We start from the raw sequence: 24,190 nt of genomic DNA, 5'->3' as shown, positions 1-24,190 counted from the left end.
AGTACATGCGTAGCCAATTCAGATAAGGATTGTGTTTTGCGATCTTGTATAGAACCTCAGTATATATATAAATGGTCGCCCAGGAGTAAGAGGGCACCATTTGAATCATTTCTCAAGTAGTTTGGGTCATAGAGGATATCCACAAAAAGAGAATAGATTCAATTGCCGTTAGTTTTTATAATCAGATTGCCTCGTGAGTATATAGAGCACAATATTACCTTAAGAGTGCCAATATAAGTGTCGTTGGGGACAAACTTGGAAACTCCGATAGCCGGCACGTGCCCGATTCTGAACACCCGGTGCCACCTTCCAATGGGCATTGCGATCTCATTCTACCCCATTGAGTCGATACCGAAACATTTCACCTCGAAATTATATTGAATCATACTGAAATCTAAGCTTTGCCTTCCTCCGAACCATTACAGCTACATACCATCACCGGGACCCTGAATACTTGACTCAACTTGCGCTCCGCCAACACAAGATGACAGACGACGAACCTTCGCTGAACATACCTTCACTTCTCACTCTAGCGGTTGTGTCATACTTTGTGATCCGGTGGTTCTTTAACCGCGACGAGAGTTCCGCAGGAGGAACCCGAGGTCGGGGGCGTGGCAATGTCGTCGATCCGGCACAGGTGGAACAGATCGCGCAGATGTTCCCTCAACTGAGCACTCGGGATATAATGTGGGATCTTCAGCGTAACGGCGGAAGTGTCGCCGCAACAACAGAGAGAATTCTGACTGGACGGGGGTTGGAAACGGTACGTGTAAAGCTGATGCTGTCATTGATTCCCCCCGCCTTACTTTTGCCCAAGGCAACTGGACTTGGTTACAGGTTTCAAATATGAACTTCAAATTTCAAAGCCTTGACTAATCCACTCTTTTAGCCCCCTCCTTCGTTCCAGCCTCAAGTTGCAATCCCCCCCACCAACATCCCGCCGACGCAGACCGCCACGGCCGCATCCGCAGTCAAAGCCGACGCACAGGACTTGATATCCCGGTATAATCTGAATGAGAAGGCCGCGAGCCCTCCTGCAGAGTCACAACCTGAAACACCTTCCAAGTCTTCCTGGTCTCAGAACAAGGAAGAACGCCAGCGGATACTACAGAAGCGTCGAGATGATATGATCTTGGCGGCGCGGAGGAAGATGATGCAAAAGAATCAGGGCGATGTCCAATGATATGAGAACTGCCACGTTTGCCTATCGACAATATGACTTTCTGTACAATGTGTTTGACGTTGGTAAAGACGTCCATAACCCTGGTCAAACCCGGCACTAATGTTTTCCGGGGACCGATATACCCTCTCCATTCTTTAGGTTTTGCTTCGCGACATCATTCGTCTTGTATTAAAGCGCTCGCATGCTGTATGGTGTTAGTTAAATTGGAACAACTTCGATTATAACCGTTGGTCATTGGATCCGAAGGGTATATTGGATTATATACATGAAAGTCGTTTTGGGCATTGGTCTGCGTCACGTATGCACCGAATAACTCCGAATGAAAGACACCCCAAAAACAGGAAAAAAAAAGGGCTCAAAATGCTCAGAACTCCATGTAGTCTTCTTCTTCGTCGTTGTCCTGGGTGCCATCATAGCCGCCGTTTGCTCTCTGCTCGGCCATCTGTTCACGGCGGGCCTGTTCCTTGGAAGCCCCGATTCTCCTATGCGCTAGTTAGTAATGGAATTTCTCGTACCTATATTCATTCTCGGACATGTCAGTGTCCAAGAATGATATCAAACATACCGAAGACCATCCACCACACCAGTGATAAACCCTCGCTCTTCTCCCAGCTCCATAGAACCGACACCCGTCAAAGCAACACCACCGCCACCGGTTGCTGCAGCATCCAGTACGTCCACACCAGACCTCATTTTCGCCATGCGCACCTCGCGCAGATCCTTCAGCAGTCTCCGTATCTGGTCCGGGTCCACGAGATCATCACTCGCGGCCTCGAGCAGCATATTTCCAACCTCGACCCAGTGGAATGGCAGTGAGGGCGGTTCCGTCGAAGACGTCACGGTCTGGGCTGTGTTTTGGGGTATGAAAGGCGGGGCCGCATAGTATCGATTGCCATCTGGTGTAAATTGCGGCCGAGCAGATGGTAGGGCGTCACGGTCTAGAATGCTGGGTTGACCGGGCAGGGGAGGAGGTGGGGAGAAAGCATTTTTGTAGTCTTGGTGCTGGGACTCGACTTCGAGGATGAGAGCTAGTGGCTCTGGGTGTAGCCATGTTGGTGGGATGATGTTTGCGCGGCGTTGGCGTTTGAGGAGGAGCGCGAGCCAGAGGGGGAGTGAGGCGCGTCGGGGTGGAATGAGAGGTTCAATGGGGCCCTGGAGATAGTCAGCTTTGGGGAATTCAGGTGAAGTAGATCGGAGGCGCATTCACTCCTAGTAATTCGAGGCCTTCTAGACGTTGACGAGGCACAATTGTCACTGTTTCCATCTCTGCCAGAAAGGCGATCTCTGAGGCTGTGACGCCCCGAGGAAGAGGGAAAGCCATGATGTGAATATGATAGTGAAGGCGATTTCAATTTTGTCAGAGTCGCGATCTCATCGTTTTTCGATGATATAGGTCGTTTTTGTCGCGATTCGCGATCTTGACTGTCTGCTTCGCGTTTCTCTCGTTTCCCTTTTTTCTTCTTGTCTTGTTTGAATCTCTTTGATCTTCTTCTCAATTGACTCTTTAAATGTCTTCACTTAATCTCAAGTCGCGTCGAGATGACAACTTCGAAACGGTCGAAACGTTTGAAACGTTTGCATCGGATGAGCTCCGCAAGCTCCGCCTGGGACTCGGTGGCCGAAGAATTAAAGCTCGTCTGGCAACTTTACAAGATTGCTGCAAATGGTCATATAGACAGCATGGCCAATCCTCCAGAATCAGACCGCAGCCGGAGTGCTCGATGGTTGGTTCCCTTTTGCTTGGTCTTGATTCCTCTTTGGGTGAGTCTTGTCAACAAGGCTGTCCCCGAACCCTACCTCGACGAAGTCTTCCATGTCCCGCAAGCACAAGCATACTGGTCGCATAAATGGACGCAATGGGATCCGAAGCTTACAACCCCGCCGGGTCTGTATCTTTGCTCATACATCATCTTCGCTACGGTGCTGCTGCTACGTGGGTCCCCGACAAAGCTCACTCCGGATGTCCTGCGCATGACGAACGTTGGTGCGACAACAGTCATTCTCCCATGGCGAATGCAAGCATTACTTGATACCTTGCAGAAAACGAAAAATACTCGGCCGCTAGGAGCGAACATCTCGCACACCGTGCTGAATATCTGCTTGTTCCCCCCGCTGTTCTTCTTCTCCGGTCTGTACTACACAGATGTTCTTGCTTTGCTGGTTGTGGTGGAAGCCTACAATTGGGACCTCAAGAGAGATCTAGAGAGAGACCAGGAAATTGAGTCGGGAGAAGGTGCGAAAGGAGCGCCCAGCAATGGTGTTCTGGAGACATTGGGATTCTTGGGGTTCGCTCTGGCTGCACTGGTCTGCCGACAGACCAACATCTTCTGGGTCTCCGTCTTCCTGGGTGGACTTCAAGTGGTCCGTAAGATTCGAAAGTCTGCCAAGCCCTGCATGTCATCCAAAGTGTCAACTATCGTGAAGCAAGGTCAACAGAATGAGGTGTATGATCCTCTGGTTTCGGAGGCTTCCTTTGAAGGTAAATCGATCTATTGAATGCACAATATAGAACAAACAGGGCACCATTCTGACCTAGCATATAGATTATTTCAAGACCGCTATTTCACTTGCAACTGTCGCCCTGAAGCAACCTTTCTCTCTCCTCGTTTCTGTCATCCCTCACCTCATCATCCTTGCGGCCTTTGGTGCATTCGTGCTTTGGAACAACGGAGTCGTTCTAGGTAAGAGTGTCCTGTTGTATTACATGAAATGCGAATTTCACTGATAGTTGCTATCCAATAGGCCACAAGGAGTTCCATACCGCTGGTATCCACCTCGCTCAGATGCTCTACATCTGGCCGTATTTCACCTTCTTCTCATGGCCTCTTTTCGTCGTTCCTCTGATCAACATTCTCGCCCTCAAGCCGCTCCCCAAATATCTGAACCTCGGCTTTCCCCCGAAACAGAGAAAATATCCCAAGCTCAAGGCAGCCCTGATTGTCGTTCCGCTTATGCTTGCCGTGGTTCACTTCAACACCATTGTGCACCCCTTCACCCTGGCTGACAACCGACACTATGTGTTCTATGTGTTTCGCATTCTTCTGCTCCACCCAGCTGTGAAGTATGCTGCAGTCCCAGTCTATTTCCTTTGTGGATGGGTCGTGATCTCCGCCTTTGGATTCACCACCATTCAACGTCCGCCCAAAACCCTGCGAGTTCAGAAGTCTACCCCAACTACACCACCGGCACCGGTACCAGCTCCAGCTCCGGCTCCAGCAGCTCAAGAGCCCAAACCTACTTCGCCCTCTGCGCGCAAGCCTATTCCGGCACACCAACAGCCACCGAAGGGAACGAAGAAGCCCAACCGGCCCAATAACAAGAAAGCCAAAAAGCCTGAGCCACCAGCAGAGACCAAATTGACTGAGCTACCGGCAGAGATTACGGATCCAAATGACCCCGCGATCCTGGCTAGGGTCCAGCAACACATCCTCACCCGGCAGAGAGAATTGTTGGAGGCACCACGCGTCAGTTTCGTCCTTGTTTGGCTGGCCGCTACTTCTCTCTCTCTCATCACAGCACCCCTTGTCGAACCCCGCTACTTCATCATCCCGTGGGTTATGTGGCGTGTGCATCTCCCTCCTTTGCCATGTCTGTTCAGGGACCGGGAGACTCGTCCCCGCACAGAGGAAGCCAAGCGCCGCTCTGACTTCATTATCAACACACCGAAGTTCGTGGAGACTATCTGGTTCTTGATCATCAATTTGATCACTGGCTATGTCTTCCTGTATAAGGGCTTTGAGTGGCCCCAAGAGCCTGGCAAGACTCAGCGCTTCATGTGGTGATCTTTTTGCTTTTTTTTTTTTTAATTCTGATATCTCTTTTGGCCTGCCTTGGTCTTGTGGGTCGCTTGTACAATAGAAATGTGAATTTGCTTGATCAATCTTTTAAATGCTACGTGAGTCCCACTTAGGTATACCATATATCGAGGGCGACCTTCATCAAGGGGACCCTCGGCTTGTGAATCCTATCTTTCATGCAAGAAAAGTGAGAGCTAAATGTCTGGTATTCCAACAAATTCCATACCCAACGAGAAAAGAGGTATCTTTCCCCCTCGATCACCTAGTGTGTTTACTGCTGGCCTTTCCACGCAGTATATTTGTTGTAAATATCATGGCGGAAGGTTTGCTTCAGCTCGGCCACCAATTCTCCGTCAACTGGCAGCGCAGCCTGGATGGCACCAATACCACATAGGTTATTTTTCCGATCAATGAACCAAGCAAGCGTCAAGCCACCACCCCAAGTCAACGTCCGCTCACCATACCATCCATCAACATCCTCAAGCGTCACCAAGCCGCCCAAACCATGGCCAAGCTTCATCCCCAGATCTGTGCCCACGCGGAAGAAAACACCCATGGGACTAGCAAGCGCCGCTTGATGACTTGCTGCCGCTTCCGGGCCAAGCTGTTGCTGGAACATATTGTCGACGATATTGGCATCGAGCAATTTGCCATCATTAGCCAACAGCGAGCGCAGAACCTTGATGAAATCCGAGCCGGGCAAGAACAGCCCATGACCACCAAAGTCACCACGGCCCCGTGAGTTCATATCGCCGCCACCTCCGAGCACGGCACTACCGAGAGCACCGGGGTCATCAGGGTTGAGGTCGACGAGACGGGCTCGCAGGTCCTCGCGGGTGACAGGATAGAACTGGGCATCTGAGATATCGAGCGGGTCGAATATACGCTTCTGCATGAATTCCATCAACGTGCCACCCGTGACACGTTCCACCACACGCCCCGCCCAGTCAAGACCCGGCCCGTACATCCAACCAGCACCGGGTTGGAAGATGAGCGGGTAGCTGAACATCTCCTCGACGGAGCGAGGGTCATCATTCTGTGGATTGGCAAACTGTGTGCGCCACTTGGCGATGAGCGGATTCATGAAGTGGTAGCAGGTGCCGGAGCTATGAGTGAGCAGCATTTTGAGGGTGATGGGGCGGGCTGGCGGATCAAGCTGAGGGCTTCCATCATCGGCAAAGCCGGTGAGAACATGTTTGGTAGCAAGCTCTGGGGCGATGGACGATAGGTCGCCATCTAGAGTTAGTAGGCCGTCTTCGACACACTGTAGGGCGGCGATGGTGGTAAACAATTTGGTGGCTGAGGCTAAGTACAGTACATCGTCGAGCTGTTGTGGCCGCTTCTCGCCTGAGAGTAGAGTGCGCTCTCCGATTGCTTTGTTGTAGACGAAGTGGCCTTCGGCATCGGTGGCACAGATTACAGCGCCGTTGATCTTGCCGGCGTCGATGGCGGCTTGGAAACTGGTGTCCATGTTTGAGAAATTGATACAGATGCAGAAAATCTACGTACTAGGAGGGATGTGTTAAATAATAAGCTATTAGTTTTTGTGATGGAGTACTCGGGGTCCCTTTTGGGACTAAGTATAGTGGGTGCATGGGCACTGATCAACCACTCCGACAGCCAATGTGATCTCTCGCGGAGCAACTGTTGCTCCGAGCTTTGATTACGTCAATGGGTGCACAGCCCTAATTTGGACAGGATGAAAGTGCAATGCCTCGAAGTTCAGGCAAGGGAAGTATGTCTAAGATGAAAATATACATACAAAGAAGTAGAATACATGTTCTTTGTATACCATATTCTGTACTGCTTCCCAACATTTCAGACATTAAAGGGCAAGTGCCTACCTACTCGTATAATTGGTGCCGCTCATGGTGTGGGGTATGTGCCGACGAAATACGAACGGGCAGCTGCCCCAGCTAGAGAAAGATCAGCATCGAGGCTTTTTAATATGCTGGAGTGAGAGAAAGGCCGCCATCCGCCATCATCCCACCGGAAGTCTCAGTGTTGATGGATACACTCATATGTGTTGAAGACTGCGTGGCCAACCAAGTACTCAACTCTCGTAGATCATCACTTGTAAGGGCAAGATAGAATTCGTTGAAAGATTGGTTGGCGAAATAGCCGTGAGTTGTCAGTGTGAATGTAATGCAGGCTAGTCGTGATGCATAAACGTCCTTGACATCGAGACTTTAAAATATCTCGCTCATTATCTCTGGGCTTGATGAATTGATCCACGTTCTCGCTGGGTGGAGTGGAGGCGCAGTTATTGAAAGAATGTTGGTTTTTGTCACAGCATGGTCATTTTAGTCATGAATCAAGCGAGCCGTCAATAAATGAGCGGATCTTCTAAGTTTGGGAAGGTTGAAGGAAGAAATATTCCAAGTAGATATTCCTCAGGGATAGAAGAGAAAGAGCGATCTCGCCGGGAAGAAGCGACTTTCACCTTGAGGAAAGACCAAGACTAGCAAAGCCTGACCAATGGTTGCGTCTTAGCAATAGCAAATCAACCTTCTTGGCTTCTTGATACTCTCAAATCTGGATATATATAGAGAGCCAAAAATTCATAGCAAAATTGAAATTCATTAGGAGGCTAGGTAAATGATGATTTCAACGAAAGATAAGATCAACGAGACATTAACAATCCCATTTAGCTAGAAACACTCGAAAAGAGGGCTAAATATAGTACCTGTACCGAAAGTAAATAGATCTGTGACTGCCTAGCATAGAAACTGTATGAGATATAGATAGCTCTAGCATCTGCAATTCACTTGAAACCTTGCTTCAGTGCCTTTCCAAAAGATCTTGCCTGAAATTCAAATTTATATTGCGGAACTGAAAGCGAGTATAGAAAATCATAGTAATGGTGGCTATCATGTCCTTTGGAACTGCTGCCACTTGTTAGACCCAGAAAAGTCGCAATGCCGTTTCAGGCACTACACTCATTCGGTTCACGCTCCTTTGGCCTCCCGTGATAGAGCTTTGCTAATTAGCAATCGGCAGACATTCTGTTGTAAGCGATCAAGGGCTAACGGAGAGTCCACTGACATACTTCCCTTTCCTTGAGCAGCTACGGGGTACTGGCAGTGGCAGACGTACCGTCACGTATGTACAAGAGACTGTCCCCATCATATCAGCCACAAGCCACAAGCCAAATTAAAACATTGATCTATGATGGAGAGTATCAGGCCAAATATCACCCCTTTATGCTACTAGTGTTCACCTGGGTAGATACTGCCTACAGCACATGTCTGGTTTAGAATTAAGGTTGCGTTATGTGGGCCCGCTAAAAGAATGCCAACCTTGGAAGCGGGCTAGGGTCACGTGCTGGGGTTTGGTATATGTTATATGAAGTTAAGGTAGCTAAGGTTCATGGTTTGTTCCTCAAGGACTTGGCTTCATTGACATAAAACATAGATTGGATCCTCTCAAGAAACTACTTGTCCTTGTCAATCCAAGCTCCCATGGGTGTCATTGTAATTGTCCTCATATTTCCAAAACTTCATAACAGACTGGTCATTAACATGCAAAACCCAACAGCAAATCTATTTTTTGGCGCATATGAAACGGAAGGATCAACGGGTATCTGTATCCATCTAGTCTTCATCCATCGACTCCCAGCCATCACCACCACGAGGCTCGTCCTCGCCATCATCCTCGCCCTCATCCGAATCGGACTCATCATTATCAGCACTGAGACCAACAGTGCGCTCCTGGACATCACCAGCAAGATCAGGCAGACGAGACACAAACGCACGACGGACAGCGCCGTTAGTCGAAGCATCCCAGATCTGCACATTACCCTTGCTACCAGCAACCGCCAACCGGAAGCTGACCTCCTGGTCGGGGGCGAAGGAAGTAGAGAATACCTTGCCGACCTCAAGCTTGCGAGTGACAATCAGAGTAGGTCTGTCGTTCTCGACACTCCACAGCTTGACGGTCTTGTCTGTTGAGCCGGTCACCAGGAAGCCGGGGATGTAGCGGTTGATGTCGAAGGATGAAACGGAGGAGTCGTGTGCTTGCAGGGACCAAACGGGCTTGGACTCGGCCGGGGTGGCGGGGATATTGCGCATATCGTAGCGGTAGACCATGCCACCGTCGGTGGTAACGTAGAAGAAGTTGGTGTCGTGTGAGTCCCAGCGCACACACTCGACGTCGGCATCGACACCCCAGCGAGCTTGGGCGTCCGGCGCACGCATATCGGCTGCCACTACGGTGCGGTCGTAACTGCCGCTGAGCAGAATGGTGGACTCGGTAGGGTGCCAGTCTAGTGAGCAGACCTTGTCCTTGTGGTTGGAGTAGGACTTGGCGCAGGTGGCAGTGTTGAGATCCCAGAGCTTGACGGTCTTATCGGCTGAGGCCGAGGCAAGCAGGTTGCGGTGCTGACGGTTGGCGGCCAGCGCCAAGACGGCATCAATGTGGTACTCGTCGTTGACCTTGGCCTTCTTCTTTTGCTTCTTCTTCATCTTATCGGCGTCCTGGCCACCCTGTCCGAGAATAGCGTTGGGGTACATGCAGTCCACGACATCCAGATCCCAGATCTCAATATCAGGCTCCATGGTTCCGATAGCCACAAAGTTTCCTTGTGTCCGACCGTCGGGGTTCTTACCAACGGGGATATCGAGCCACTCTGTGCAAAGCGGGATGCCGGGCAACATGATGTCGTGGTGCACGTAGAGGTTGTCCGCTTTGTCTTCGTAAACGTAGACCTCCAAGTGTGCAACTTCGTCCTCCACCTTTCCGGCCAATAGAAGGTTGTCGGTGGGCATGATCTGGAGCTCCTCGCGTTCTTCATCGTCCTCGTCCTCGGGGATCACAAGGTACGGGTCTTCCTCGTTGGGCTGGTGGTAGGCCAGGGATTGGACATTGCCGAACATGGTGACCTTCTCTCCGTCCTCATCCCTCTCTTCCTTGTCGTAGTTATCCATGTCGAATTCCTTCAACACATCATCATCATCGCTGTGAATCCGATTAGCACAAGTTAGATCCTCACGGTGTTCTACATTACTCACGTTGAATCGGTGCCCTTGGCTGCGGTCTTCTCCTCAGAGTCATCCACCATGGCATCGTCACCCTCATCTCCAGATCCTCCCTGGGCAGCATTCATATCGTCCTTCGCATCCTCGAGCTGCATGCGCGCAAGCTTAGATATACGGCCCATCTCGGCCTCGTCAATCTCATATTTGGTAGGGAACTGGGCAGCGACACCGCGCTTCACCCATGTCGTAGTCGTAATCATGGAAGACATTGTGAAAGAGTTGTGACAAAACTGATCACCGTCCACTTTTTTTTTATCGGCGATATTTTTTTTTATCGGTGTGCCTCGAGGGGCTTTCCGCCCGGCAGAATCAGGCCGATCTCCTTACCGCCTGGACGTTTTGCGGACCCGCGATGTTCTTGCTTTGCGTTGATCGTACGATTGAACTTGCAATTGTTTTCCAATTTGTTCTAATTTCTACCCTAATACCACCGCAAATATGCATTCTCACCTCCACACTTCCTACAATGCCAGTACGTCGAGTCCACATACCCGGCAGATCCATCTAGCCGTCCCATTTTACTTTATAATTGCCGATACTGACTAATATCTCACAGATTGCGAAGAGATCATGACTGCCCTGGACGAATGTCATGCTAAGGGATTCCTGCACAAGGTCATCGGAAGCTGCAACGATATCAAGCGCGACGTGAACAAATGCCTCTCCGCAGAGCGATATGAGCGCGCAAAGCGCAACAGAGATGATGCGCGCAGCAACCGCCGGCGTGTTGAGGAGATCTGGGCCAAAGAGCGAGAGCTTGATCAAGGGCCTGCTGCGGCTACTGCGGCGTCGAATGCCGTGCCGGCGACTACTACTAGTGCTGCAAACCAATAGGCTGTGCCGTGAGATGAGCACATACCATCATGTTTGGGACTGGAGTTTGGAGTGTGGTTTTTATGGCTCTTCTTTGTTTTGACTGATACCTGAAAAGCCAGCACCGCTGCGTGGTATTAGGGGCAGCGTTCTGCATGGCTCCCAGATTGCAACCCAACTGGGATTATATTCTCACGAATGCATGGGGACAAGCAAACCCAACCCCAATTATCTCCTCTCATTTCTGGGGAAGAACACTTGTACGATATCTGAACATGTAAATATACATATAGCCGACTGGCCTTGGGCCTGTTTCCTGTCCCTTTTTTTCGTCTGACACCAAAACCCAAGACTTGACTACTACGATATACCGAGGATGATAGGATCTATTGAATGATATCGGATGTACATTACTATTATGTACATCAACTGAACTTTTAGATATAACCCATCCGATTTGAACGCCGCACCCTAGAGTGAAATAAGGTTGAGAATGCATGCAATGATAACCAGCATCATGAGTCGCCTATGCCGTGAGGATTCAATCAAGCGTCAACCTCCATGGCCTCATTAGGCTCAGCGCCCTCCAAGTCTTCGCGAGGGCCACTCTTAGCATGACGGCGCTTCCTCTTAGGCTTGGGCGCGGCAGACTCATCGCCATCATTTTGCTCAGTAGCATCCGCGACACTCTCCTTCGGTGCAGCCTTTTTCTTCGGTGCAGGCGCTTCAACCTTCTTCTTAGGCTTTTTCACGCTAAGAGGATTAGGCGCCTTAACTTTAGGACCGCGCTTCTTCTTGGGTTCCTCCTCATCAGCGCTCTCGCCATCAGCTTCACCATCTCTCTTGCGCTTGCCTAGCGTAGGGTCCACATCCAATCCAGCGCGGAACTTCCCACGCTCATGACCATCCCGCACCATCTCGGACGGGCCGCTCATGGGCTCGAGGACCATCACTGAGCGCTTGACGTAGATGATAGGCACACCGGGAATAGAGCGGGCAGCGGAGCGCAATGCGCGAGAACGGCGCATAGCTTCCTCTTCTTTACGATCCTCCTCTGTCTTCCGTCTGCGGGGCTGGTTCTCGCTATTGTTGGTCTTCCTCAAGATTGGATCCGCGGACGCGAGAATGTAGTGCTCCTTGTTCTTCTTTGACTCTGCGTTGGGTGAAAGCAGCGAGAGGAGGCACTCGATTTCGTCGATGGGCGTGGAGTCCGCATTGTGCGAGCAGTGGCGAAGTGGGAGTTCTGTGGGCGGGGGAAGGAAGAGAGGTCGGTATGGCTTTTCAGTTTTGGGATTGATGGGTTGTGCGGCCATGATGGCGGCGAGCGAGCATTTTGTCAATACTGCGAGATGATTAGTTGAAATGCGTCTTGGGATATGTAGAATTTTAGTGTTCGATGCGACTCACGAGGCTTGACCTTGCCTTGAACTGTTCGTTCAAGTGCAGGAACTAACTCCATCTTGAAGGAGTCGGTAGCGCGAAGGAAATTCGAGTCAACTGTTCGAGGGCCAGTCAGTACTGTACGTCAGAACAATGCATTAAATAGGACATACCCAAGACCTGGTAGGCCTCTCGGAAACCGAAAGTGAGCTCATACTGGTGCATAAGCTTGCGATACTTCTTTGAACGTTTGGCCCTCATTGTGAGTGATGAATGTCAAGTATTTGAGGATTGAATACAACGAAAGTCATGAGCTTCTACATCGACCGAAACTTTTTTCATTCTGCCGGGCGGAAGCAGCGGTGCTATGGTCTGTGCTGAGGGTGAGGTACCCGGTACTTTGTTCAAGTGGGGCATTGAGTCTTAAAATTAAGTACCCTATACTTTGCATTTACTGATATCCGCATACTTGAAGATGAGGAATGACATAGCATACAATGTACCAAGTCAAAGAGATATTATTATTTGTGCTGTCTAGACTGAAAATGGCTATTAAACGATGGACAAACCAGCCACATCGCGCCAATAATTGAATCCTTCATGGGTGAATGCGTAAGGAAAGGGGTCTCAAATGTGGTAGAGGGGGATATTGGTTATAGGTAGGGGTCATCAGGTTAACAGAGTGGCACAAGTCTTCGGAGTGTTGGCACACCATCGATGCAAATTCTCTGTTGGTCATATAGCTGTGTGAGCCAATGGAAGATACCAATGGATTGGAGTATGATGAGTAGGCGAGACTAAGAAATCAAGCCTGGCGCCGGAAGACTGGGGGATATCATTTCCCAAGGATGAGTGTTTGACTGCAATGCATGTCTGGGTCCTGATTCGACACTCGCAAGGTGTCATAGTTGCGCAATAGCGATGTGGTCGGACAAGCTTTTGGCGGTATACATGAGCCTCTAGAGGGGAATAGAAGCCGGCCTTGCGGGACGAGATTTGGTATCAAGAAAACTGCCACACCTCCGAGAGTAGGGTAGAAACCAAGGTCCGGTGGAAATTGGCGAAAGAAAGTCTGATCGTAAAACGGATGGCTACTCCTCATCCATCGCTTTTCTGGCAGGATGCGACGACGACGGAGATATCATCCATTTTGCCTCCTTCAATAGCCAGACCCTCTTCCACAGCCTTCTCCATGAAGGGACTCTCTGCAAAGGGATCCTGGGCAATCGTCAAAGCAGCATTGAGCAGTTCCCGGGCAACAAAGACATTGCGATCATCAGATATATGGCTGTGCCGCGCAGCATTCTTCGGCGCCGCGCGCTCTTCCTCCCATGTGTGAATACTGTCTATCACTACTTTCAGGACCTCATGTTCCCAGAGGTTATCCATGACGCCATCCGAGAGCGCCAAGACGATGTCGTCTTCTTGCACCGCAATTTTGGACAAGACCGCATCTTTCCGGGGTGTGTCAATACTGTTTGTGCCAAGCTGCATGGGACAATCGAACCAATGCCACTGTTCCGCAGTGCGGAAAAGGACCTTGTTCTCGCTGGGCCGAATCACGAGGATCTTACAATCACCCAGGTTTGTAACGTATAGCAATGGCTTCTGCGTGCCGTCTTTTTCCTTGGTCCAGTGTAGTATGGCAGTGGCGGAGGTTGTCGTGCCGAGCCATTCGGTAGGAGACGTGGTTGCCTGCAGGGTCTCTTCATATGCATACTGCAGGTATCCGACCGGGTCGAGGGTGGGCATGCGGTGGTCGACGTTCTTTTCGACCTCGAGTGCCCAGAAATGTAATAGGAGTCTAGACCACAGTCTGTGTCAGGAATTAAACAAAGTCAGCGACCGTGGGCATAGGATATAAATCGAGACGAGAGAACTCACGCAGCATGACCACGAGGTCTCGTAGCCCAAGCGCCCACGCCATCGTCGACGCCTATAAAGTTCTCGGCAACGATGATCGCATCGTCTCCATTATTCAAGCCACGGACTAGCTCGCCCTTGACGGATAATCTCTTATCCTGACTAAGTCCGTGTGTCGTCAAAGGATCCGAAAAAGATGAAGAGGGTGGGGACAGGAAAGGTGGAGGAAAGGGTCGTGAGGGTCGTTTAGCACATAGAGCGTAGCCGGTGTCGAATCGAAAGGGCGATTTGGGGGAACCGAATGGCTGGTCGGGGACGGGAGTGGTGATGCCGTAGGAGGGCCACACTGCCGCGTGATATGGCCGTGCCGTGCTCGGTTGTCGGAGGCGGGCACTCTGGATCGGGGGTTGATTTATGCTTATGTTCGCGATCCACTTGCTAATGGATGTCCATGATGATGATAATTGTGAAACTGCCTTGGTCACCATCCCTAACTTGGCTCTCTGTGCGCCAAGGTGGGCACCGCAGATTTCTGGGGCATTAAGGCATGAAAAGTGGGAAAAAATGAAGAGATAGAATAGGAGAAGACAACGTAAAACAATTGTTGACTCAGACCTGGACTTGGAGGCACCGAGAAGAAAAAAAAATGCGAGTCACCGGTGAAGGCCGAGAATGTCTCGAAGATATCACTGGTCTGCGCCGCCGACTGTACCTTGCACTACGGAGTATCTTTGAGAATATGAAAATCGTTGAAATCTCGACATTTTCCTGATGTTTTGATCGTTCTTTTGTTCGATATTGCCTTATTGATCTAAATCTTGTTGAATTTGTCCATCTATCTGGTCTTTTTTTTCTGAAGGGCAGTTGATCATACAAAACTCCCATGACTTTTAGGGCTACGGTCACTGATCTAGATGCCCGCCGATCCAATGAGCCTCTTTATATCGCCGAAGGCCAAGATTTTTCCTCACAGCTCTTTAGTTCGCTTCATTCACACATGGTAGAAGAGAAAAAAAATGAGTGTTTAAAAGCTCGCAGTCAAGACCATTTCTGAAATCACCCAGCCAAGTCGAAGAGATGCAAGATGTCTTCAAAATGGACTACAAAAAGCACCCATTAGCAAGTCCAAAGAGTGGGTCTACCGTCTGATCTACATGTCCAACGAGACGATAAATCAGTGAAAATCATACTAGCCTGGCCCCAATTGCCGAGCTCGCCGAAATTGGGGAATTGGAAGATATTCCATACAAGATACCCAAGATGATTTTCTTGTGATTGCTGGACTGGAATTCCAAGAAACCGGGTCATCCAAATTGTATTCCTCATCGTGGGTTCCTGAAGGTTGCAGCCGTCTATTCTGCTGTTAGAGTTGAATCGGATATGGGGCGAATCTGTACGGATCATTAGGTCTCATCTGGGGTTGAATCAATTTCATTTCGAGACTCGATATGTAGACCTCTCGTGGTGGCTTCATCAAATAAATGACATGGCTCATGATCAGTTCTCAATATCTGTCAAACGATGTTATTCACCCTTTGGGTCTCTCATTATTTCCCTTCGATGCTTTCTCTCCGAGCGCTTCCCCTGCTTGACTGACCTTTCCTCCCTTTGTCGCTTGTTTTTTAAGGTCGTTTTCGTTTTCTTTTTTCTCCGTTTTCTTCTTTTGTTTTCCTTTTACAGATTGAATTCCTTTTGGATGATTTTCATCAAAGTCGAGTGTACAGAATACCCACTCTGGGAACCTTCAATCCATTCGTATGATTGTAATTCTAGGACCGAATTGAATCATGAATCCTAGTTGCATTTGTAGTCGTCAGTCGTCATTCGTCATCGTAAGTCGTGGCCGAAGTGACAGACAGGGCTGCGATCTTAGCAGCTTGCCTGGGAATCTTCCCTGAGAGCCATATCTCGTTCCGCGGAGATCAACAGAGCGAACAACTCAAAGGCTTGGTCCAATTCATTGGCAATATCAGCAGCTTCAACAATACGTCTGAGCTCCGACAAACCGTGAAAGAACATGCGAGCAGTGGTAGTAGCAGTAGCAGCGAAACTAGGTCCGTTCCGTCTGTGGGCAAGACCACGCTTGGTCGCCATGATGCGTACATGTCGTTCCGCACAGGTGCAGCCGCGCTCCACCTCCTCGGTACACTGCGAGGAACATGAACAGATAGAGCTGCAAATGCACTTTCCTTGCCTGATGAGGTGGTAAAGGCCAGGGGCAGACTCCTTCTTGCGTTCTTCTCCGATGGTTGTGCCCGTTTGTTTCGCAATGGTAGCTAGGCGATAATCCCGCACAATATCTGTATCCCAGACCGCCATACCCACATCCTCTGGGAAAATCCAAGGAAGCTCCACAAGTGGAATGTCGTCAGGTGGAATGGTCACGGGAGTCATGGTGAGATACTTCTCCGACATAGTTGCCATGGTCTCTGCTGGGATGAAATTGAAGAATGGAATGACTGCTTTCCATTTCTCGCAGTAAGATCCGTGTCGGTAAGAAACAGTTTTCATTGCAAACGGGCGATATCCGAGGGGGTCAAAGCAGGGAAGTTCTGGCTTTCTTTTCTTGTCCATAACCTGATCAATGTATCCTTGCTGGAAGTGGGCGATGACGTCGGTTCTAAGGATTGCGCAGATCTCTGGAGAGTCCAGCACATCCTTGAACGCGAGAACAATGCGGTAGAGATGATCTGCCTCTGGCATGAGGAGTGGAAGCTCGATTCGCAATGCACTAGTGTCGACTCGGTAGGAGCCGCAAAGCTCAATGCTGGCCAGCTCAATGGTGATCCGAGCATAGAGAGCATAATAGAGGTTCTCGACGGTGTCAATCAGTACGGCCATCTTCTGGGAGCGCACATTCTGCTCGCTGCGTTTGATCCAGTATGGTAGGCCGGTCTCGGAAGTGTCGTTCTAATTGTAGCACATTGGCGTTAGTATTTGCGCTTTGAAGTAGCAATAAGTAAAACAATGGAGAAAGAGTAAAGCTGTGGGGTCAAGTCATACCTCAGCGCCGTAGTACAGGATGATTATCTCCATGATCTTCGACATGGTGTACAACTTGCCAAAGATGCGCACGATGACACCAAGATGAATGGATTCCTCGACAGGGTCCATATCCTCGGGGGCCACGACCTTCGCTGGAGTAGTGGGCGAGGGCATGGATGGAACCATGACCCATTCATCGCTGCTCACAGTGTAGAGACGTAGACGGCCCCGGCCGCTAGATGCAAGCTATCAAAGGTCAGGAGTCAATTATTTCGAGAGTGAAATCAATGTATGAAGACAAGTCACCTACCAATGCTTCAGAAAACCCTGACCTGTCAGATGAGCCAGATTGCAAGGGCGTTTTTGGCTCAGACCCAGTCGTGTTCGAAGTAGAGGAAATGAGCGAAGGCATGGTCGAGTTGCTGGAAACATGGACCCGCCGGGGATGGTTGCCAGTACGAGAGAGCAGGGACAATGCTTCCTCCACAATTGACTGACAGTATCTGAAGAAACGCTGCTCCATCTGTTTGATCTCTTCATAGGGAGGGTCCTCGCCATCTTTGACACAGGCACAGGCATCCTCCATCATGGCCTTGGTGGCCTGAGCATAAGCATCAATACAGTCTTTACCCCGTTGGAAAAACAGATCCACGTCCTCTCCTGATTGCAGAGCATTCAGACGAGCCTGGGAAATGGTCGAAGCCATTGCTAGAGGGTCAAGATTGGAATCGGTCATCACAGTTGGTAAAGGAGTTGGGGGGAACATGAATTCAGAATAAACGCTGGATTGGTTTGACACAGGACGAGTGAATCGGGGATAAACAGGCAGCGCAGTCTCATGGGGGACTTCTGGTTCACGTGGGTGCGTCTTTCGTAGTTTGGAGAGAGCAGCTCCCCATAGGCCTTTGGGCGCCATACTGTCGCTATTTCACATGAGATGTCGCGCAAGGATGAAAACACGGAATTATGCGAAGAAAGAAGATAAAGAAGGAGAGAAAGAACTTTAGGGCCTTCTTATTTGTTAGATCTTAGCTTACTGCGCTCTACTCTCGGCGTCGAGCAGCTGAAGTACATACATTCATGGCAGGTGCGACGGCAGAACCTACGATCAATTGCTCATTCGATCCTTCCATCTTGCCATTTTGGTCCATCCCAGGACTCCATATATAAGCGGCACCAATGCCATATCGAGCTAAGGTATATGATGCAAAACTAGTACTATCTAGGAAATGACAGGGCTATGCGTATTTCAAGCGGCTGGGAAGCGGCAGCGTGTGATTTGCTGCATGAAAGAAAAGAACCGCGACAGCAACCTTAAAATGCGTTATGCGTCCATTATAGAAACTCATATATGAGGAACTCCGGTTCACTTATACCCGAATAGGATTTGGAGCTTAGTGAATTGGGCCTCTGTGAAGATTCTTTGTCTAATTAAAGTGCCTGTGCAATCAATTATCGACAACTATAGATCGGTTGAGCCACATTGCTCGAGTAGTCTTGAAGCAGGTATCAAAAGTTTGACACTTACATGAAGACACTGGCAAGTTACTCACAATAATTCTCCACTGTGAGTCAGTGCTTCAAATCTATAGCGGAATCTGTATGCTCTATCCATGTTTAGTGCTCTGCCGAGGTTCTACTATGCACGTATCCAGTGTTATACGATGTACCCGGGTTCTAATATGTTAAGATTAGTTCCAATTTTGGAAATTCAAGCGGCTGGGGATCTCCTTCACATGCCCAGGATCATATAAAGGCGCAAACGAATCAAGAAGAAATTATACATGGAAGTAAATTTAAGCGGCTGGGAATCCTCTACGCGTGATTGGGCGACTAGACGCAAGCAGATAAAGAAGAACCCGGAAGAAGGACGGATCTTGTATTCTATACATAAATAGATCCTTACATACGCATATCTAAAGCTGTGAAACATGCATGAGAGCTTCGGCCGGAAATTCCTGCGCCTATCACCTCGTCTTCGAAAGCTTTAGCCTCACCTACAATGTACCATTTGCTACAACCTCAGGTGATGTTCATAGACAGTATGTCTCTAGGTCGAGATAGAGTCTAGAAACAGAAGTCTAGCAACTGAGACGTTGAGATGTACCGTGACATCCATGGATGGACCTCTTGGAGTGCCTAGGTGGTTGGGCTGCTTAAGTAATGGCTTGGGTAACCCACTGGGTTGTTAAGCACCGAGACAACAAAGAACTTAACACTGCAGATATGCTGCTGGGTAGCATCTGAACAAAGAAAAACTGTACAAACAATAGACTTGAATTGGCTCATACAAACAAATAAACTCAAAGCTCTAACCCTGCACTCGGAACGTGCGTCCACTTGCAGTCTTGCGCTCACGTTCTTCATTCTCCGGTCGAGCTCGGTTGAGGACTGGTATGAGTTAGCAGTAACCATATTTTCTTTGATTGGGTGACACGTACCCTGAAGGAAGTCTGCTGTTCTCTTCCTCATTCGAGTGTGGATGTAGGCCTGCGACGGTTAATCATCAATTCTTTATGAACATCTAAATAAGACGGGAAGAACCAGTATACCTTTGAGGCTTTGATGTGGTAGTGGAAATAATCACGGAAGGTCTGGATATGAGATATGTTTTCGTAACGACGCTGCGGGGTCAGGTGTCGAGGGAACAAAACTGCCAGCCGAGTCAGTACTGAAATGGAGATCAATAGCACATTATGCATTCGTACCAAAGGTGACATAGCTGACTTCGCCTCCAGTGGCATTCAAACCAGGCACATTTGATAGCTCAAGAGGAGGGTCGTTACGGAACAGGACTTGAGGGGCATTCTGAAGCGTCAAAACACGGCGCCGGGCGTCGACGAATTCCTATAGGCCTTTAGTAAGACTTTCTCATAAATCCGCAGACCAATTGTGGCAAGTTACGAACCTGCAGGAAGACCTTGCCGAAGATCCGGTCTGTCTCTTCACGGAACACGGTGCTGAAGATCACTGTGACTCGGTCCCAGTTGGCTTTGATATAGATGGCCTCCTCTTCACGGTAGTGAATTGCCATAACTTCACCGCCCTCTTGAATACCCTGTGGCGCTGACTCTGAGGTGTATCTGGACGCCTCCTCGGCGAGCTTGTTGAATTCGTCGAATGCTCTCTCGAAGGGAGCAGCCATTGCGTTGCGCTTCAGGAGGGCAAGCTTCATAATCAAGTCATTCCGGGCCTCCTCCTCTGCGGGCAAGTTCTCGAGGTCGATTTGTACTGAGAAGTCATAGCCCGGCTCCGGTGACACAATGTATGGCCCGTATTCTCTCTCCAGCACCTCCTGGGCTCCATACTGAACCAATTCCTTGTAGCATTTCACATTGATCGAGATGAGGATCTTGGTCTTAGACTCGGGGGTGGATAGGTGAAATGTCACACCATCGAAGTCGGAGACCACTTGGTCAATGGAGACGGGTGATGCTCTGGGTTCAGCTTGTTAGCCGGATGCCTGATTTGGGGTGATGTGTATACAATGCGCGGGGGTCGCAGTGCTAAGGGGGGAGGAACAGAGCGTACCCAGAAAAGCGCTCCGTCAGGAGCGACTGGATCAAAGCATTCTGGTAATCTAAGAGAAGCATGACGGGCAGGACAATGGCTGGTTTGTAGTGCAGATGGGTGGCTGTTGTGAGGTTGCCCGTGATCGTCATGGGCGGTGGGGGGAAGCCGGAGAGGTCGCTGTGGCCGCCCGTATTAATTTTGTCCTATCGATAGCAATCGGAGATTCCAAAAATTTTCCCATCCACCCTCAACGATGGTGAAATCATACTTGTACGTGCGATTTTTTGTGATTTGGAATCCTCTGATCTAAGCGCTAACCTTCACACAGTAAATTCGAGCATTCGAATACATTCGGACTCGTCGCCTCGGCGTCTTCGAATGCGGTTTGGGCCAAAGATGACCAAATCGGCATTGCACGCCAGACCGGCGCCGGACGAGCCATTGTCGGCGCAGGTGAGGAAGTTCTATGCTGGGATGTGAAGAAGGGAGAACTTCTTGGAAGATGGAGAGACTCTGCATGCAGAGCGCAGGTCAGCGTGATCACTCAGAGCATGACAGATGAAGATATCTTCGCAGTTGGGTGAGTGTTCTCCGGTGTGGCCTAGTGAGGGATGTTTCTCTGACTATCATGTCCATTTTTAGTTACGAGGATGGAAGTATTCGTCTTTGGGATTCGCGCACAGCCACCGTCATTATTTCTTTCAACGGTCACAAATCTGCCGTCACCAAGCTTGCCTTCGACAACGCCGGCGTGCGCCTTGCCAGTGGCTCGAAAGATACCGATATCATCCTCTGGGATTTGATCACCGAGACCGGTCTTTTCAGACTTCGCGGACACACCGATCAGATCACATCGCTACACTTCCTCTTCCCTTCGCCAGAATTGCTCACTGCTTCCGGGTTGAGTGAACACTCAGGATTCCTATTGACCACAGGCAAGGATGCATTGATCAAAGTCTGGGATCTGGCCTCTCAACACTGTATTGAAACACATGTGGCACAATCAAATGGCGAGTGCTGGAGCTTGGGTCTTTCACCTGACCAGGGCGGATGTATTACAGCCGGCAATGATGGTGAACTTCGGGTCTGGTCGATTGACGAGGCGGCTATGATGGAGATTTCCAGGGAGAAAATTGGCGCGGATGGTCGCCGGATTCTCACAGAACGAGGAACTTTTTACCGACATGGCAAGGATCGCACAATTGGCATCCGATTCCACCCCCGCTCAGACTATGTTGCATTCCACGGTTCCGACAAGTCAGTCGAGGTTTGGCGCATTCGCTCTCAATCGGAGGTACAAAAGAGCATGGCCCGTAAGAAGAAGAGAAGAAAGGAGAAGGATGCTCGCACCGAGGAAACCGGACCGGCAGAGGATAATGAAAAGCCTGAGGATGTTTCCGCCGCTCCTGTATCGGAAGTATTCGTCCAACATGTTATCGTGCGGACTGGTGGAAAGGTTCGTTCCTTTGACTGGATGACCAACAAGTCAAGTGGATTGAACCTCCTAGCCGCAACAACAAACAACCAGCTTGAGGCCTATAACATTGTGCCAGCGAACAAGAAGAACACCGATAGCGAGGATCCCGACTACACTCGGAGTTTGGCGGTGGACATTCCTGGTCACCGAACTGACATTCGGTCGATCGCATTGAGCTCCGATGATCGAATGCTTGCCTCTGCTTCGAATGGCACTCTTAAGATCTGGAACGTCCGCACCGAAAGTTGTCTACGAACACTCGAGTGTGGATATTCCCTATGTTCCGCATTCCTTCCCGGTGATAAGATCGTGGTTGTTGGTAACAAGAACGGAGAACTTGAGGTCTTTGATATTGCATCCTCAACATTACTCGACACCATCAAGGCCCACGACGGACCCGTGTGGTCACTCGACGTGCACCCAGATGGCAAGTCTATGGTCAGTGGAAGCGCAGACAAGACAGCCAAGTTCTGGAATTTCCAGGTTGTCCAGGAGGAGATCCCGGGCACCAAACGTACCACTCCCCGCCTCAAGCTGGTACACACACGAACCTTGAAGGTCAACGACGATATTCTCAACCTTCGTTTCTCTCCGGATGCACGACTTCTGGCGGTTTCTCTCTTAGACAACACCGTGAAGGTCTTCTTCGTCGATTCGCTGAAGCTATTCCTCAACCTTTACGGACACAAGCTCCCTGTTTTGAGCATGGATATTTCCTATGACAGCAAATTAATCGTCACCTGCTCGGCTGACAAGACCGTTCGCCTCTGGGGCTTGGACTTTGGTGACTGTCACAAGGCCTTCTTGGCCCACGAGGACAGTATTATGGCAGTGGCATTCGTTCCTCACAACAAGGATGGAAACGGTCACAATTTCTTCAGTGCAAGCAAGGACCGTATCATTAAATACTGGGATGGTGACAAGTTCGAGCAAATCCAGCGTCTCGTCGGTCACCACGGTGAGATCTGGGCACTTGCCATGAGTCACACTGGTGACTTCATTGTCAGCGCCAGTCACGACAAGAGCATCCGCATCTGGCAACAAACAGACGAGCCATTGTTCTTGGAGGAAGAGCGTGAGAAGGAGATGGAAGAGGCCTACGACAGCACTCTCACCGCGTCTCTTGAACAGGAAGAGGACGGTGAAGATGGCGAGAAGGCCGAGGCCGTCGATGCTGGCAAGCAGACTACCGGCACTCTCATGGCTGGAGAAAAGATTATGGAAGCTTTGGAACTAGGCCTGGAGGATCTCGAAGTTGTACGCGACTGGCGCAGGGTCAAGGCCGCCAACCCTAACGCCGCCGCGCCCGATCGTAACCCAGTTTACCTCGCTCTCAACAACGTCTCCGCCGAGCAGCACGTTCTCAACACCGTCCAGAAAATTCCCGCAGCCGCCCTCCAGGATGCTCTCTTGGTTCTGCCTTTCTCCAAACTTTCCGCTCTCTTCACCTTCCTCAACATCTGGGCTGATCGCGAATGGAACGTTCCCCTTACCTGCCGCGTGTTGTTCTTCATCCTCAAGACTCACCACCGCCAAATTGTTGCCAGCAAGATGATGCGTCCTATGCTCGACAGCATTCGGGTATCGCTTCGTCGTGTCCTTGCCCGTCAGAAGGACGAGATGGGCTTCAACCTTTCCGCGCTGCAGTTCATCGGCAACCAGATCCGCGAGCAGGGTACCACAGATTACGTTGATGAGGACACCTGGGAGGAGCAGCAGACCTCCAAGGGTACGGGCAAGAAGCGCCAGTTTGTTAGCGTTGCCTGATTTTAGGATTGAGGTTGTGTCCCAGCATGTATATTGGCGTTGTGATTATTTTCGACCTTATTACTTTGGAGGTCTTCTCTGCCTGTGTTCCATATAAAAGTTTTATATCCTTGGGAGTTGAAAGAGAATATAAGAGATGTATGATAATTCAATTTCGAAAATATAATCATTTCCCTGGGATAATTGTCTACTGAATTTTTATAAACACGAGGGTATCAAGTAATGGCATAATTCATTCAGTTGGTCTAGCTATCAGATTCCTCCACACCAACAATTCAAGTCGTCGATGATGATGCAAAGACAACCTTAGATCTGCATTGCAAAGAGACATTGTTAGCAAGTGACTCCAAGCAACGACACGTTGATTTTTCCAAGA

At 49.8% G+C, this 24,190-nt stretch overlaps 11 protein-coding genes across 11 annotated transcripts; 4 read left to right on the top strand and 7 right to left on the bottom strand.

Moving 5' to 3' along the window:
* Positions 1 to 484: 484 nt before the first annotated feature.
* Positions 485 to 1,183, top strand: N7500_010172 (CUE domain-containing protein; the record flags this gene model as incomplete). The annotated part of the gene is made up of 2 exons (XM_056681310.1): positions 485 to 763; positions 890 to 1,183. 2 exons carry the CDS (start codon positions 485 to 487, stop codon positions 1,181 to 1,183), a joined length of 573 nt encoding a protein of 190 aa, XP_056528692.1.
* A 364-nt stretch (positions 1,184 to 1,547) lies between these two features.
* On the bottom strand, positions 1,548 to 2,504 carry psf2 (DNA replication protein PSF2; the record flags this gene model as incomplete). The annotated part of the gene is made up of 3 exons (XM_056681309.1): positions 1,548 to 1,665; positions 1,749 to 2,335; positions 2,391 to 2,504. 3 exons carry the CDS (start codon positions 2,502 to 2,504, stop codon positions 1,548 to 1,550), a joined length of 819 nt encoding a protein of 272 aa, XP_056528691.1.
* A 218-nt stretch (positions 2,505 to 2,722) lies between these two features.
* On the top strand, positions 2,723 to 4,965 carry alg10 (dolichyl-P-Glc:Glc(2)Man(9)GlcNAc(2)-PP-dolichol alpha-1,2- glucosyltransferase; the record flags this gene model as incomplete). Its single annotated transcript, XM_056681308.1, has 3 exons — positions 2,723 to 3,662; positions 3,727 to 3,864; positions 3,926 to 4,965. The coding sequence occupies 3 exons, from the start codon at positions 2,723 to 2,725 to the stop codon at positions 4,963 to 4,965; spliced, it is 2,118 nt and encodes a 705-aa protein (XP_056528690.1).
* Positions 4,966 to 5,251: 286 nt separating this feature from the next.
* N7500_010169 (serine hydrolase domain-containing protein) lies at positions 5,252 to 6,451 on the bottom strand (the record flags this gene model as incomplete). Its single annotated transcript, XM_056681307.1, has 1 exon — positions 5,252 to 6,451. The coding sequence occupies one exon, from the start codon at positions 6,449 to 6,451 to the stop codon at positions 5,252 to 5,254; it is 1,200 nt and encodes a 399-aa protein (XP_056528689.1).
* Positions 6,452 to 8,573: 2,122 nt separating this feature from the next.
* N7500_010168 (rRNA-processing protein PWP1) lies at positions 8,574 to 10,225 on the bottom strand (the record flags this gene model as incomplete). The annotated part of the gene is made up of 2 exons (XM_056681306.1): positions 8,574 to 9,936; positions 9,990 to 10,225. The coding sequence occupies 2 exons, from the start codon at positions 10,223 to 10,225 to the stop codon at positions 8,574 to 8,576; spliced, it is 1,599 nt and encodes a 532-aa protein (XP_056528688.1).
* Positions 10,226 to 10,454: 229 nt separating this feature from the next.
* Positions 10,455 to 10,850, top strand: N7500_010167 (COX assembly mitochondrial protein; the record flags this gene model as incomplete). The annotated part of the gene is made up of 2 exons (XM_056681305.1): positions 10,455 to 10,488; positions 10,573 to 10,850. The coding sequence occupies 2 exons, from the start codon at positions 10,455 to 10,457 to the stop codon at positions 10,848 to 10,850; spliced, it is 312 nt and encodes a 103-aa protein (XP_056528687.1).
* Positions 10,851 to 11,374: 524 nt separating this feature from the next.
* N7500_010166 (rRNA-binding ribosome biosynthesis protein UTP23) lies at positions 11,375 to 12,470 on the bottom strand (the record flags this gene model as incomplete). The annotated part of the gene is made up of 3 exons (XM_056681304.1): positions 11,375 to 12,171; positions 12,237 to 12,326; positions 12,383 to 12,470. The coding sequence occupies 3 exons, from the start codon at positions 12,468 to 12,470 to the stop codon at positions 11,375 to 11,377; spliced, it is 975 nt and encodes a 324-aa protein (XP_056528686.1).
* Positions 12,471 to 13,307: 837 nt separating this feature from the next.
* N7500_010165 (PP2C family serine/threonine-protein phosphatase) lies at positions 13,308 to 14,560 on the bottom strand (the record flags this gene model as incomplete). The annotated part of the gene is made up of 2 exons (XM_056681303.1): positions 13,308 to 14,025; positions 14,094 to 14,560. The coding sequence occupies 2 exons, from the start codon at positions 14,558 to 14,560 to the stop codon at positions 13,308 to 13,310; spliced, it is 1,185 nt and encodes a 394-aa protein (XP_056528685.1).
* Positions 14,561 to 15,941: 1,381 nt separating this feature from the next.
* On the bottom strand, positions 15,942 to 17,973 carry N7500_010164 (uncharacterized protein; the record flags this gene model as incomplete). Its single annotated transcript, XM_056681302.1, has 3 exons — positions 15,942 to 16,982; positions 17,076 to 17,303; positions 17,368 to 17,973. 3 exons carry the CDS (start codon positions 17,971 to 17,973, stop codon positions 15,942 to 15,944), a joined length of 1,875 nt encoding a protein of 624 aa, XP_056528684.1.
* Positions 17,974 to 19,368: 1,395 nt separating this feature from the next.
* N7500_010163 (actin-related protein 2/3 complex subunit 2) lies at positions 19,369 to 20,719 on the bottom strand (the record flags this gene model as incomplete). The annotated part of the gene is made up of 6 exons (XM_056681301.1): positions 19,369 to 19,448; positions 19,499 to 19,547; positions 19,610 to 19,710; positions 19,766 to 19,904; positions 19,966 to 20,494; positions 20,589 to 20,719. 6 exons carry the CDS (start codon positions 20,717 to 20,719, stop codon positions 19,369 to 19,371), a joined length of 1,029 nt encoding a protein of 342 aa, XP_056528683.1.
* Positions 20,720 to 20,823: 104 nt separating this feature from the next.
* N7500_010162 (snoRNA-binding rRNA-processing protein DIP2) lies at positions 20,824 to 23,814 on the top strand (the record flags this gene model as incomplete). Its single annotated transcript, XM_056681300.1, has 3 exons — positions 20,824 to 20,840; positions 20,899 to 21,150; positions 21,213 to 23,814. The coding sequence occupies 3 exons, from the start codon at positions 20,824 to 20,826 to the stop codon at positions 23,812 to 23,814; spliced, it is 2,871 nt and encodes a 956-aa protein (XP_056528682.1).
* Positions 23,815 to 24,190: the final 376 nt, after the last annotated feature.

This window comes from Penicillium coprophilum (genome assembly GCF_028826855.1).
Source record: "Penicillium coprophilum strain IBT 35676 chromosome Unknown utg000006l_segment0_segment0, whole genome shotgun sequence".
Taxonomy (NCBI): Eukaryota; Fungi; Ascomycota; class Eurotiomycetes; order Eurotiales; family Aspergillaceae; genus Penicillium; species Penicillium coprophilum.
This window is presented reverse-complemented; position numbering and strand designations above follow the sequence as displayed.